Here is a 15791-nt window from a genome sequence, read left to right as displayed (position 1 = left end):
TGGCCCGTGGACGACACCCAGCTCACGAGCACTTAAATCCGACCCTGAAATCCTAGACATTTCAATTCTGCTTGCACTCGTACAGGAGAGGGTGAACAGGCTGGGTCTCTTTCCTCTTGAAAAGAGAAGTCTGAGGGGTGACCCAATAGAGTTCTTTAAAATTACGAAAGCTTTTGATAGAGTGGATACAGAGACAACGTTTCCACTTGTGGGGATGAGCATAACTGTAGGCCATCAGTATAAGATAGTCGGCAAGAAATCCAATAGGGGAATTCATAAGAAGCTTCTTTATCCAGAGAGTGGTGAGAATGTGGAACTCACTACCACAGGGAGTGGCTGAGGCGAATAGTATCAATGCATTTAAGGGGCGGCTAGACAAGCATATGGGGGAGAGGGGAATAGCGGGTTATGCTGATAGAGTTAGATGAGGAAAGACGGGAGGAGGCTCAAGTGGAGCATCAATGCCGGCATGGACTGGTTGGGCCGAATGGCCTGGTTTTGTGCCCTTTATCCTATGTATGTAAAAATAAAATGGGGTCATGGTTGGCCTTCAGAGCGAGGGGATTTGAGTATCGGAGCAGGGAGGTCTTACTGCAGCTGTACAGGGCCTTGGTGAGGCCTCACCTGGAATATTGTGTTCCGTTTTGGTCTCCTAAGCTGAGGAAGGACGTTCTTGCTATTGAAGGAGTGCAGCGAAGGTTCACCAGACTGATCCCCGGGATGGCTGGACTGACATATGAGGAGAGACTGGATCAACTGGGTCTTTATACATTGGAGTTTAGAAGGATGAGAGGGGATCTCATAGAAACATACAAGATTCTGACAGGACTGGACAGGTTAGATACAGGTAGAAAGTTCCCGATGTTGGGTAAGTCCAGAACCAGGGGACACAGTCTTAGGATAAGGGGTAGGCCATTTAGGACTGAGATGAGGAGAAACTTCTTCATTCAGAGAGTTGTTAACCTGTGGAATTCCCTGCCGCAGAGAGTTGTTGATGCCTGTTCATTGGACATATTCAAGAGGGAGTTAGATATGGCCCTTATGGCTAAAGGGATCAAGGGATATGGAGAGAAAGCAGGAAAGGGGTACTGAGGGAATGATCAGCCATGATCTTATTGAATGGTGGTGCAGGCTCGAAGGGCCGGATGGTCTACTCCTGCTCCTATATCTATGTTTCTATGTCTACACTGCTTTTGTACTCCTACATCTGGTGCATTTCCTGTCAGCTTTTTCATTATTTCTAGGTCCACATTTATAATGAAAATTGCCTGCCTAATCATGTCACACTGCCTTGTGAAGACACTATCATCAGCACTTGTAGTGGGGCGGGGGGTGTATTCATACTGGAATGGTAAAGATCAGGGCAGAATCTATCCATTTTAAATGGGGACTGAATTATGTCTGCATGCCCCGGTCTGCTTTCCCCCACCTCGAATCCTGCTTCATCGGAGAACTACACTTGTTCCTGACTCTCCCTTTGCAGTGCCATAGGAAATCAACTAGAATCAGGGTTTTATTAATTTCTTTCGCGGGATGTGAGTGTCAAGGCAAGGTCAGCATGTATTGCCCATTCCTAATTACCTGTGAGCTGCTTCTTGAATATACCCGAGTGGCTTGCTCGGACATGTCAGACGGGCAGTTAAGAGTCAACCACATTGCTGTGTGTCTGGAGTCACATGTAGGCTAGACCAGGTAAGGGCAGCAGAATGACTAAGAAAGCAATAAAGAAAGGAAAGATAGATTACGAAAGTAAACTTGCGCAAAACATAAAAACAGATAGTAAAAGCTTTTACAGATATATAAAACGGAAGAGAGTGACTAAAGTAAATGTTGGTCTCTTAGAAGATGAGAAGGGGGATTTAATAATGGGAAATGTGGAAATGGCTGAGACCTTAAACAATTATTTTGCTTCGGTCTTCACAGTGGAAGACACAAAAACCATGCCAAAAATTGCTGGTCACGGGAATGTGGGAAGGGAGGACCTTGAGACAATCACTATCACTAGCGGGGGTAGTGCTGGACAGGCTAATGGGACTCAAGGTAGACAAGTCCCCTGGTCCTGATGAAATGCATCCCAGGGTATTAAAAGAGATGGCGGAAGTTATAGCAGATGCATTCATTATAATCTACCAAAATTCTCTGGACTCTGGGGAGGTACCAGTGGATTGGAAAGCAGCTAATGTAACGCCTCTGTTTAAAAAAGGGGGCAGACAAAAGGCAGGTAACTATAGGCCGGTTAGTTTAACATCTGTAGTGGGGAAAATGCTTGAAGCTATCATTAAGGAAGAAATAGCGGGACATCTAGATAGGAATAGTGCAATCATGGATTCATGAAGGGGAAATCATCTTTAACTAATTTACTGGAATTCTTTGAGGATATAACGAGCATGGTGGATAGTGGTGTACCGATGGATGTGGTGTATTTAGATTTCCAAACAGCATTCGATAAGGTGCCACACAAAAGGTTACTGCAGAAGATAAAGGTATGCAGAGTCAGAGGAAATGTATTAGCATGGATAGAGAATTGGCTTGCTAACAGAAAGCAGAGTCGGGATAAATGGCTCCTTTTCGGGTTGGAAATCGGTGTTTAGTGGTGTGCCACAGAGATCGGTGCTGGGACCACAACTGTTTACAATATACATAGATGACCTGGAAGAGGGGACAGAGTGTAGTATAACAAAATTTGCAGATGACACAAAGATTAGTGGGAAAGCGGTTTGTGTAGAGGACACAGAGAGGCTGCAAAGAGATTTAGATAGGTTAAGCGAATGAGCTAAGGTTTGGCAGATGGAATACAATGTTGGAAAATGTGAGGTCATCCACCTTGGGAAAAAAACAGTAAAAGGGAATATTATTTGAATGGGGAGAAATTACAACATGCTGTGGTGCAGAAGGACCTGGGGGTCCTTGTGCATGAAACTCTTTTAGAGTCTACCTGCAAAACATAAAACATTAAACTGTGCCACCCGACCTGGGTGACACACCAGACATTTACAAGGCCAAAGCCTACTGCACCTGGTATTCCCAGGCAGTCTCCCATCCAAGTACTAACCAGGCCTCAGTCTGCTTGGTTTCCGAGATCAGACGGGATCGGGCGTTTTCAGACTATTGTGGAAGTTAGTTTGCAGGTGCAGCAGGTAATCAGGAAGGCGAATGGAATGTTGGCCTTCATTGCGAGAGGGATGGAGTACAAAAGCAGGGAGGTCCTTCTGCAACTGTACAGGGTATTGGTGAGGCCGCACCTGGAGTACTGCATGCAATTTTGGTCACCTTACTTAAGGAAGGATATACTAGCTTTGGAGGGGGTACAGAGATGATTCACTCGGCTGATTCCGGAGATGAGGGGGTTACCTTATGATGATAGATTGAGTAGACTGGGTCTTTACTCGTTGGAGTTCAGAAGGATGAGGGGTGATCTTATAGAAACATTTAAAATAATGAAAGGGATAGACAAGATAGAGGCAGAGAGGTTGTTTCCACTGGTCGGGGAGACTAGAACTAGGGGGCACAGCCTCAAAATACGGGGGAGCCTGTCATATATCTTACATTATTATATATAACTCTATCGTAACATGCTATACATGACTGTAATAAGATATGACCTGTAACCACCAGCATACCTTACCACTTGCAAGAGACAGGTATATAAGGGCAGGTCTCAGGCAAGTGCAGCATTGCAGAGCTGTGAAATAAAGGTGCACGTCCAGAGTGACCTTGACTTCACTACATGCCTCGTGTGAATCTGTACTGAGGGGACAGGACTTTACAGTGGCGACGGGTTACGGGATTATAGAATCCACAGAATGGCGAACAACGGATCAGATGAAAAGTACAATGTGGGAGACAATTGGGAGGACTTTATAGAAAGGCTCCAGCAAAGCTTTGTAACCAAAGACTGGTTAGGCGACGATAAGGCAGACAAGAGAAGAGCCCATCTCTTGACCAGCTGTGGCTCGAAAACATACGCTTTAATGAAGGATCTGTTGGCACCCGAAAAACCAGCAAACAAGTCGTTTGAAGAATTGAGCACACTGGTAAGAGACCACCTGAAGCCAGCGAGCAGCCTACACATGGCCAGACACAGGTTCTACAACTACAGACGCTGTGTGGGCCAGAGCATACCCGACTTCGTGGCGGAACTTCGGAGGTTGGCTAGTTTATATGAGTTCTCCGATGAACTGAGGAGAGAAATGCTGAGAGACCTTTTCATTGAAGGAATAGGCCACGCAGGCATATTCCGAAAGCTCAAAGAGACCAAGAACCTGACCTTAGAGGCAGCAGCACTGGTTGCACAGACATTCTTGGTCGGGGAAGAAGAAACGAGGTTGATTTACAATGCAGGTACGACAACTAACGAAATATTGGAACAAGAAGTTCACAGCACGAAACAAGCTGCTACCCCCACACAGACAAAACTGGGAGAACAGATTCTCGACAGCAGGCAGAAGCCATCAAGGGCCACAGAAACGGCCGTTCACACCTCATCAACCCACAATGCGAGCAATCAACTACAAACTGAGAGAAGCTCAAGAGAGATCAGCCAGACGCAGCTCATTCTTTGGGAACACTTTGAACAATGGAACAGGTCTGTGCTGGAGGTGTGGGGGTGGGCACTCGGCAAGGGGATGTCGATTTCAGCAGGCTGTTTGCAGAAATTGTGAATATACAGGGCATTTGGCCCGCATGTGCAAAAAAAGGCAGCTCGGCTGGTATACGAATCGGATGGGTCGGAAAGCGGACCAGAAGATGGTGGGGACAGTACCCGGGACACCGGTGTACAGCGGGTCAACACGATCAATGGCCACTGCTCCTACAACAGGACGCCTCCTATAATGATGAGGGTCCCACTCAACGGGATATCTGTCAACATGGAGCTGGATACGGGAGCGAGTCAATCTCTCATGGGTGCTCAACAATTTGAACAACTGTGGCCGCATAAAAGAGACAGACCAAAACTCACAAGGGTCGACACCACACTGAGGACCTATACCAAAGAAATTGTACCAGTCCTCGGCAGCGCCATGCTCTCTGTCACACACAAAGGGACAGTGAACCGACTTCCCCTGTGGATTGTCCCCGGCGACCCCCCAGCATTGTTGGGGAGAAGCTGGCTGGCAAAACTAAACTGGAAATGGGATGATGTCCATGCCATGTCATTAGAGGAACGGACCTCCTGCTCAACAGTTATAAAGCGATTTGAACATCTCTTTCAGCCAGGTGTGAGCACTTTCAAAGATGCCAAAGTCAAAATCTACATCACACAGGATGCTAGACCGGTCCATCACAAGGCCCAAGCTGTACCCTATGTGATGCGGGAAAAGATTGAACACGAACTAGACAGGCTTCTGCGAGAAGGCATTATATCACCTGTGGAATTTAGCGACTGGGCAAGTCCCATCGTCCCAGTCATGAAGCCTGATGGATCCGTACAAATCTGTGGGAGCTACAAATCTACCATAAACAGAGTCTCCCTACAGGACCAGTACCCGCTGCCCAGTGCAGAGGACTTATTTGCCACATTGGCTGGAGGTAAACTTTTCTCAAAATTAGACCTCACATCTGCGTATATGACGCAAGAATTGACCGAGGAATCCAAGCTACTCACCACCATCAACACACATCGAGGTCTTTTCATGTACAATCAATGCCCATTCGGCATCAGGTCGGCAGCTGCCATATTCCAGCGCAACATGGAGAGTCTGCTCAAGTCCATCCCGGGGACGGTTGTATTTCAAGACGACATACTTATCACGGGCAGGGACACCGACTCCCTAATTTGGAGGAAGTACTAAAGCGGTTGGATCGGGTAGACCTACGAGTCAAGAAATCCAAGTGCCTGTTTCTCGCACCCATGGTTGAATTTTTGGGCAGAAGGATTGCCGCTGATGGAATCCACCCAACAGAGTCCAAAACAGAAGCAATTCGCCTGGCACCCAGGCCCCGGAATGTCTCAGAACTGTGCGCCTTTCTCAGGCTACTCAATTACTTTGGGAACTTTATGCAGAACTTAAGCACGCTGCTGGAGCCTCTCCACGTGCTACTCAGAAAGGGCTGCGATTGGTTTTGGGGGGACACACAGGAACACGCCTTCAATAAGGCACGCAACCTTCTGTGTTCCAACAGTGTTTTGACTTTCTTTGACCCAGGTAAAAAGCTAGTTCTCACATGCGATGCGTCAGCGTATGGGGTCGGGAGCGTTTTGCAACATGTCAATAGTGCGGGCAAATTACAACCCATAGCTTATGCCTCCAGGTCACTTTCGCAGGCGGAGCGCGGGTACGGAATGGTAGAGAAGGAGGCGCTCGCGTGCGTGTACGGCGTCAAAAAGATGCACCAATACCTTTTTGGGGCCAAGTTCGCGTTAGAAACCAACCACAAGCCCCTCACGTCCCTCCTATCTGAGAGCAAGGCAATAAACGCCAACGCCTCGGTGCGAATTCAACGGTGGGCACTCATACTGGCGTCCTACGACTATACCATAAGGCACAGACCAGCACAGACAACTGTGCCGACGCGCTCAGCAGGCTACCCCTGGCAACCACGGAAGGGTCTGACGAACAGGACTGAGAGATTGTCATGGCAATAAATGCCTTTGAGTCCACAGGTTCGCCCATGACGGCTCGCCAAATCAGAGCCTGGACGGCCAGCGACCCCACGTTATCCTTAGTAAAAAGATATGTCCTAACCGCTGACTGGGCAGAGGCTCGCGATGCCTGCCCCGAGGAATTAAAACCCTTTCACAGGCGCATGCATGAGCTATCAGTACAAGCAGACTGCCTGATTTGGGGCAGCCGAGTAGTCATGCCTCTGCTAGGCAGAGAGGCATTTGTCCGGTAGCTCCACCGCGAGCACCCGGGGATCATTCTCATGAAGCCATAGCCAGATCCCATGTCTGGTGGCCTGGTATCGTCCCGGACCTGGAGCTCTGCGTCCGAAGGTGCACCATTTGTGCCCAACTCAGCAATGCCCCCAGGGAGGCTCCACTGAGCTCCTGGCCCTGGCCTACAAAACCGTGGTCGCGGGTGCACATAGACTATGCGGGCCCATTCATGGGCAAAATGTTCCTCGTAGTTGTAGATGCATTTTCAAAGTGGATCGAATGCACCATTTTAAACTCGAGCATAACCTCCTCCACTGTGGAGAGCCTCGCAATCATGTTTGCAACGCATGGAATCTCTGACATATTGGTCAGTGACAATGGTCCATGCTTCACCAGCGCAGAATTCCAAGACTTTATAATTGACCACGGCATAAATCACGTCAAGACGGCACCGTTCAAGCCGGCCTCCAACGGCCAGGCGGAGAGAGCAGTGCAAATCATTAAACGAGGCATGCTTAAAATCCAAGGTCCCACGCTGCAGGGTCGCCTGTCGCGACTGCTGCTGGCATACAGATCTCGTCCGCACTCATTGACTGGGATCCCCCCGCGCAACTGTTGATGAAAAGGACTTTAAAAACAAGGCTCTCATTAATCCTCCCAGACATGCACGAAATCGTTGAGGCAAAGCGCCGTAAGCTGACTGAGTACCATGACAGAAATTCGAGGGGGAGATGGAATGAGATAGGGGACAACGTGTTTGTACTAAATTATGGCAGGGGTCTCAAATGGCTTGCAGGGACAGTAATGGGCAAGGAAGGAAACAGGCTACTGGTAGTACAAATGGACAATGGCAAAACCTGCCGGAGGCATGTAGACCAAGTCAAAAGCAGATTTACCAACAACACTGCGGAACCAGAGGCAGACTACAATGTGGAACTCGCACCACACCTGGTGGACAAACAGAGGGAACAACCTGAGGAAAGGGCAATCCCAACAGACAGCCCAAGCGAGTCAACAACAATCACACCAATCGAAACAGACAACCCAGGCGAGATACCAGCAACCACACCCAAAGAAAAACAGACACCAAGGCAAACAACTGAATCACAACTCAGACGCTCGATGCGAGAGCGTAGACCACCTGAGAGACTGAACCTATAAAGACAATAAGACCTTGGGGGAGGGTGAAGTCATGTATCTTACATTATTATATATAACTGTATCCTAACATGCTATACATGACTGTAATAAGATATGACCTATAACCACCAGCATACCTTACCACCAGGGGTGCACTTGCAAGAGACAGGTATATAAGGCAGGTCTCAGGCAAGTGCAGCATTCCAGAGCTGTGAAATAAAGATGCAGGTCCAGAGTGACCTTGAGCCTCATATGAATCTGTACTGAGGTGACAGGGCTTTACAGAGCCAAATTAAAACCAAGTTGAGAAGTAATTTCTTCTCCCAGAGGGTTGTGAATCTGTGGAATTCTCTGCCCAAGGAAGCAGTTGAGGTTAACTCATTGAATGTATTCAAATCACAGATAGATAGATTTTTAACCAATAAGGGAATTAAGGGTTATGGGGAGCAGGCGGGTAAGTGGAGCTGAGTCCACAGCCAGATCAGCCATGATCTTGTTGAGTAGCGGAGCAGGCTCGAGGGGCTAGATGGCCTACTCCTGTTCCTAATTCTTATGTTCTTATTTCCTTCCCTAAAGGACATTCGTGAACCAGATGGGTCTTACGACAATCCGGAAGTTGCATGGTCACCTTGACTGATACTAGCTTTTTTGGTTCCAGATTCATTTAATTAACCAAATTTAAATTCCCCAGCTACCGTGGTGGGATTTGAACTCATTTCTGCCAGATCATTAATCCGGGCTGTCTGGATTACTAGTTCAGGAACATAACCGCTATGCTACTATTCCCTGTGGGTAAAAGCCCCTGTTGCGTTAAAAGGACATGCACCTTTCGTGACCTAAGGACGTCCCAAAGCGCTTCACAGCCAATGAAGTACTTTTTGAAACATAGTCACTGTTGTAATGTAGGAAACACGGCAGCCAATTTGCGCACAGCAAGCTCCCACAAACAGCAATGTGATAATGCCCAGATAATCTGCTTTAGTGATGTGGATTTAGTTAGTGCCATGCCCTGTTACACACAAACCTGCAGCAGGATCAACACCAGTGTAAACAGAGTTCAAATGTTCTGCCTTTTCCCCTACACTTTTCTTTTTGGGGCAGGCATACAGATTTCCTCCTGGCCAGTGACCCGAGGCTCAATTTGAAATGAAAGGGGAAGGGGCGGAAGTTCGGCCGTGCCTCAGTTGGGGCTGGGTCCCGGGCGGAGCGGTAAATTTTGCGCCGGCAAATGGTTGGCATCTGCCACCGCAAAATTCATCAGCTGGGCCCGGAGTTTGGAGCGGGGCGCTAAGGGAGGCGTTGCACGGGTCTTTTAGGGCGCTAGGCCGGCTGAGCGAGGGAAAATCCCGAGCTCTAGAGCCAGCTTCGGAGCCATAACAGAGGCCGGGGGGTGGGGGGGAATGAAAAAATCCCACCAGAAATTCCCAATTCATAGCTCACGCCACCACAACATAAATCGCGAAAAAAAAATGTTTTAAACAATCAGACTTACCTCAGGTCAGCATTACTTACCTCACTGGGCCGCTACAGCTGGGAACGCCCGCTTCCACATGCGTTCCCACCAGGGGGCGCTACATAGAAACATAGAAACAAAGAAACATAGAAAATTGGTGCAAGAGTAGGCCATTCGGCCCTTCGAGCCTGCACTGCCATTCAACAAGATCATGGCTGATCATTCCCTCAGTACCCATTTCCTGCTTTCTCTCCATGGCCCTTGATCCCCTTAGCCGTAAGAACATAATAAGAACATAAGAATTAGGAACAGGAGTAGGCCATCCAGCCCCTCGAGCCTGCTCCGCCATTCAACAAGATCATGGCTGATCTGGCCGTGGACTCAGCTCCACTTACCCGCCCGCTCCCCGTAACCCTTAATTCCCTTATTGGTTAAAAATCTATCTATCTGTGACTTGAATACATTCAATGAGCTAGCCTCAACTGCTTCCTTGGGCAGAGAATTCCACAGATTCACAACCCTCTGGGAGAAGAAATTCCTTCTCAACTCGGTTTTAAATTGGCTCCCCCCGTATTTTGAGGCTGTGCCCCCTAGTTCTAGTCTCCCCGACCAGTGGAAACAACCTCTCTGCCTCTATCTTGTCTATCCCTTTCATTATTTTAAATGTTTCTATAAGATCACCCCTCATCCTTCTGAACTCCAACGAGTGAAGACCCAGTCTACTCAATCTATCATCATAAGGTAACCCCCTCATCTCCGGAATCAGCCTAGTGAATCATCTCTGTACCCCCTCCAAAGCGAGTATATCCTTCTTTAAGTAAGGTGACCAAAACTGCACGCAGTACTCCAGGTGCGGCCTCACCAATACCCTGTACAGTTGCAGCAGGAGCTACGGATCGGGCGGCGGCCAAAAATCGAGCCGGTTTCACAACCAGGGGCATTGCACACCGGCGCGCCTCTCCCGGGCGGTACTGCTCCATGCCCCCTCGATACCGGCACCAAATGTCCCGGTGAGGCGCTGGAAACTGTCCGGCCTGACGCAAAGTGCTTGCCGTCGCTGCGAGGGCCTGCCGAAGAGCGAATTTCCACCCCGAAGTGTCTGGCCATGGTGCTCCGGCGATGAGTGTGGGACAAGCTGGTCTTTGCCCGCCCCCCTTCAATTTGTTATGTTCAAATAATACGGCCGGCTCAGTGCCGCCGACCTCACCTGCTGCCCGGGGCTTAACCCTGGCAGTGCGGTGGCAATCAGTGCGAGTAACCACAACATGAGGGCAAAGCAGAGCGATGACAGCATTAATGTGAACCCCACCCCCCAACAGAGTCTTTCCAGTTCGACATGTGATTCTCAGCTCAATGGTGAGGCAGGAGGAGGCAGGAAGTGACATCACTTGCCCCTGATGCCCACAAAAGAAATCAGGATTCTTGAAAGAGTTCTTTAATTTAACTCGGATTAGAAGCTCTGAGCATGAAATACCCGTCGGTAGAATTATACTGAAATGCCTGCGCGTTTTACCCAAACAGATATGTTGTCAGGCCCTTGCTTCTGGATGGTAGAAAGTTTGATGTCCGTTCTTACTTCCTGATCGCCTGCACCTCCCCTTATATGGCCTTTTTTCATCACGGTTACGCCAAATCAACGTGCAACATGTATGACATATATTCCGATGATCTGACAAGTCACCTAACCAACCAGGTAAGTTGAATATGGGGAAAATGTTGCTGCTCTCCCTCCTCCTTCCATACAACTCATCAACAGAAAATCCCGAGTGTCGTACAGTATTGCTTGTAATGAAACATGCCTGTGAGTAGCACAACTTGACTTCATTGTTATTTTCCGCTGAGCCAGAGGGCTGCTAGTAAGCCCCACCCAGAGGTCCAGGAAAGCAAGTGGCTCAGCCCCCATTATAAACGGAATAGTCCAACCTCTGGGCCAGGGTTTAAAGACTCCAGCCTCCCTCAGTTGAGTTGTAGGCCAGGTTGGAATATCCCTTCCACTTGGCACCACCTCCCCTGATACCAGGTTCCATGTTGGGGGCAGACAGAAGTTTTCCATGCCCTCAGGCCCCTGTGCAAATTGACTAACGCTGCGACACTCTGAGTGTGGACCCGGCACTTTCGGGTCCCTCCCGGATTTGCCGGGCCTGCTAAGTCTGTTTGTGCCCCGTATCTGCCAGAGTGCCTGTGAACTTGCTGGACCTCTTGTACTTAAAGTGACTTTTTGCATGTGTAGTAATCTCAGAAGCGAGATGTAACCCCCGCCACAGCTAGGATGGAGTTCTTTTGTTCCGTTAATTACAGCTTTGTGTTTTCTTATCCACAGTTCATTCAGAAAAAGAACCCCCGGTACAATGACATGAAAGAAGACACAATCTGGTCCATGGAGCGTTTGAATGACTATATTAATGAGAGGTACATGAAAGTAAAGCATCTCCCAAAGGACTGGGTCTTCACCGTTTTTGCGGTAAGTTTGTGCTGCGGTTTTCGCCAGGCTCGAATTAACGGGATTCGGTCATGTTACCATCAGAGGAGTGAGGGACTCAGGCTGACTGATTAGAGATGGCATGCAATGCCATAGTAACATTTTGACCACCGCGTGTGTTGACTCAGAGAAACAAGCTTCTTATAAATTCAGTGACAAAATACAAGACCTTAGTCAGGCCAATCTCAGAACGCTGTGTCCAGTTTTGGTCTCCTCACATGGTGGGTGATAATGTGACTTTGGAGATGGTGCAGAAGAGGGCCACGAGACTAATTCCAAGTCTAAATCATCTTAGTTATCAAGATAGGCTAAAAGAGTTGGGACTGTACACCTAAGAGAAGCACAGGCCTAGGGGGATTTGATTGAGGTTTATAAGATAATGAAGGGAATAGACGGTGTTCCAGCTGAGAGTTTATTTCAATTAAATAGGTTTGGCAGGACAAGGGGTCACAAATTTAAGTTGTGTAGAGCTAGATCTAGATTAGATGTTTGAAGGTGGTTCTTTTCCCAGAGGATAGTGAACCCCTGGATACAGATTCGCTGAATTCCTTCAAGCGCGAGCTGGACCTGTTTCTGGCTGGGGCGGGGATCACCTCTTACAGAAGGGTAGGGAATTTGGGGCCAGGGTGGTCTCCCGGACTAGCTCTGATCGCCTAGATGAGTCGGAGAGGAAACTCCCAGATTTTATTTCCCCCAAATTGGCCTGGGTTTAAAAAACATTTTTTTGCCTCTCCCAAGTGATCACAGGGTTCCGGGTGGGGTGGAGAGTATATATATTGTGATGCACAAGGTATCGCAATTGTGTGGGACGGGCTGGATGGACCAGAGGGTCTTTACTTGTCCGTCATTGTTCGTATGTTCGTAGGGTATTTTGCAAACTGACTTTAATTAAAAGTTGCACAACCTAGAAATTCGTCTCGCCCACCTGATATTCAGTTCCATTTGACTGCAGACGAATTTCTCGGCCCCCATATTTGAATTTAGGAATATAGGCCATTCAGCCCCTCGAGCCTGTTCCACCAAATAACCACAGCAAAACTGTACAGTGCCACAAACATTTTACTGCAGTGCTACAGAGTCCTAATTTATTAAATAGGTCAATGGCCAATTAATGGATTTTTATTTTACCTTTGCTTATATTATTTTTATTTATTCTTTCTTTGAAGTCAAAATCCTCCCTGTTTCATAAATGTTTATTTTTCCAGGTTAGGTTCTGCTCGCGCCGATTGAACATCTTCCAACAGGCAACCTATTCCCAGACTTTGTCGCTTCCTTCCTCTTGGGAAATCTTTCCTCTCTGTTCAATGCCCCTCCCTCCCTCTGTCCCCAAATCATAGAATTGTTCAGCACAGAAGGAGGCCATTCGGCCCGTCGTGCCCCTACTGGCTCTTTGAACGAGTTGTCCAATTAGTCTAATTCCCCTGCCCTTTCCCCATAGTCCTGCAAATAACCCCGCCAAGCTTGGGAATTAACTATGAGGTGATCAGGCATACCCTATAGAACTTCACATCAGCTTCATATATCAACATTCGACAATACCTATACTCCATGTGATGATAAGAACAGAAAGTTTAGGAGCAGGAGTAGGCCATCTGGCCCCTCGAGCCTGCTTTTCCATTCAATAAGATCATGGCTGTTCTTCAATCTCAATTCACTTTCCTGCCCTATCCCCATACCCCTTGATTCCCCTAGAGTCCAAAAATGTATCTATCTTGCTCATTGAATATACTCAATGGCTCAGCAACCACAGCCCTTTCAGGTAGGGAATTCCAAAGATTCACAACCCTCTGAGTGAAGAAATTGCCCCCCATCTCAGTCCTAAAAGGCCGACCCCTTATTCTGAGACTGTACCCCTTAGTTATCTCCAGCCAGGGGAAACAACCTCTCAGCATCTACCCTGTCAATCCCCCTTAGAATCTTACATGTTTCAATGAGATCACCTCTCATTCTTCTAAACGCTAGAGAGTATAGGCCCAATCTACTCAATCTCTCCTTCTAGGACAACCTTCTTATCCCAAGAATCAATCAAATGAGCTTTCTTGGACCGCCTCTAAGGCAAGTATATCCTTCGTCCGATAAGAAGATCAAAACTGTGCACAGGACTCCAGGTGTGGTCTCACCAAGGCCCTGTACAATTGTAGCAAGACTTCATTACTCTTGTACTGCAACTGCCTTTGCAATAAAGGCCAAACATGCCATTTGTCTTCCTAATTGCTTGCTGTACCTGCATGCTAACTTTCTGCATTTCGTGCATGAGGACACCTAAATCTCTCCAAACATTTAATAGTTTATCACCATTTTAAAAATATTCCTTTTTTCTATTCTTCATACCAAAGTTTTGACTTATTCAAAACTTTGACCATTTAGAACATAAGAACATAAGAATTAGGAACAGGAGTAGGCCATCTAGCCCCTCGAGCCTGCTCCGCCACTCAACAAGATCATGGCTGATCTGGCCATGGACTCAGCTCCACTTACCCGCCCGCTCCCCGTAACCCTTAATTCCCTTATTGGTTAAAAATCTATCTATCTGTGACTTGAATACATTCAATGAGCCAGCCTCAACTGCTTCCTTGGGCAGAGAATTCCACAGATTCACAACCCTCTGGGAGAAGAAATTCATTCTCAACTCGGTTTTAAATTGGCTCCCCCGCATTTTGAGGCTGTGCCCCCTAGTTCTAGTCTCCCCAACCAGTGGAAACAACCTCTCTGCCTCTATCTTGTCTATCCCTTTCATTATTTTAAATGTTTCTATAAGATCACCCCTCATCCTTCTGAACTCCAACAGTAAAGACCCAGTCTACTCAATCTATCATCATAAGGTAACCCCCTCATCTCCGGAATCAGCCTAGTGAATCGTCTCTGTACCCCTCCAAAGCTAGTATATCCTTCCTTAAGTAAGGTGACCAAAACTGCACGCAGTACTTCAGGTGCGGCCTCACCAATACCCTGTACAGTTGCAGCAGGACCTCCTTGCTTTTGTCCTCCATCCCTCTCGCAATGAAGGCCAACATTCCATTCGCCTTCCTGATTACCTGCTGCACCTGCAAACCATCTTTTTGGCATTCATGCACAAGGACCCCAGGTCCCTCTGCACCGCAGCATGTTGTAATTTCACCCCATTCAAATAATATTCCCTTTTACTTTTTTTTTCCAAGGTGAATGACCTCACATTTTCCGACATTGTATTCCATCTGCCAAACCTTAGCCCATTCGCTTAACCTATCTAAATCTCTTTGCAGCCTCTCTCTGTCCTCTACACAACCCGCTTTCCCACTAATCTTTGTGTCATCTGCAAATTTTATTACACTACACTCTGTCCCCTCTTCCAGGTCATCTATGTACATTCTAAACAGTTGTGGTCCCAGCACCGATCCCTAACCACCGATTTCCAACCCGAAAAGGACCCATTTATCCCGACTCTCTGCTTTGTGTTAGCCAGCCAATTCTCTATCCATGCTAATACATTTCCTCTGACTCCGCGTACCTTTATCTTCTGCAGTAACCTTTTGTGTGGCACCTTATCGAATGCCTTCTGGAAATCTAAATACACCACATCCATCAGTGCTCTATCCACCATGCTCGTTATATCCTCAAAGAATTCCAGTAAATTAGTTAAACTTTTTGACTTTTTTTCTTTTTAAACTTTTGTACTCATCCAAACCAGGGATTTTATTGGGAAATGGGAGAGAATGGTGGGCATCCTACATAATCTCTGATAAGGAATTTACCGTAATCTGCAGTTAACTGTTAAACCTGGACAGGTTGACCTGCACAAGGCAAAGGATTAAAGTGCAGTTCTCAATTCATGACTGACTCAATCCACTCATGGGAAAAGGAATCTAGTTGCGAACACACAAACAAATGCGTGAGATTAACAGTTGGAACTGTAATAGCAA

The 15791-nt window shown here is 47.4% G+C and overlaps 1 protein-coding gene and 1 pseudogene across 1 annotated transcript in view; one reads left to right on the top strand and one right to left on the bottom strand.

Moving 5' to 3' along the window:
- The window catches only part of LOC139229079 (protein polyglycylase TTLL10-like), a 46807-nt gene that overhangs the window by 27794 nt on the left and 3222 nt on the right, over positions 1–15791 (top strand). Inside the window, exons 7-8 of the mRNA XM_070860736.1 lie at positions 10935–11106; positions 11734–11874. Of these exons, the coding sequence (XP_070716837.1) occupies positions 10935–11106; positions 11734–11874 (313 nt within the window). The remainder of the gene's footprint in view (positions 1–10934; positions 11107–11733; positions 11875–15791) is intronic.
- Positions 3004–3122, bottom strand: LOC139229569 (5S ribosomal RNA; annotated as a pseudogene).

The sequence above is a fragment of the Pristiophorus japonicus genome, chromosome 18 (genome assembly GCF_044704955.1).
Source record: "Pristiophorus japonicus isolate sPriJap1 chromosome 18, sPriJap1.hap1, whole genome shotgun sequence".
Classification (NCBI taxonomy): Eukaryota; Metazoa; Chordata; class Chondrichthyes; family Pristiophoridae; genus Pristiophorus; species Pristiophorus japonicus.
Note: the sequence above shows the minus strand (reverse complement) of the source record. Positions and strands in the feature narration are given on the sequence as shown.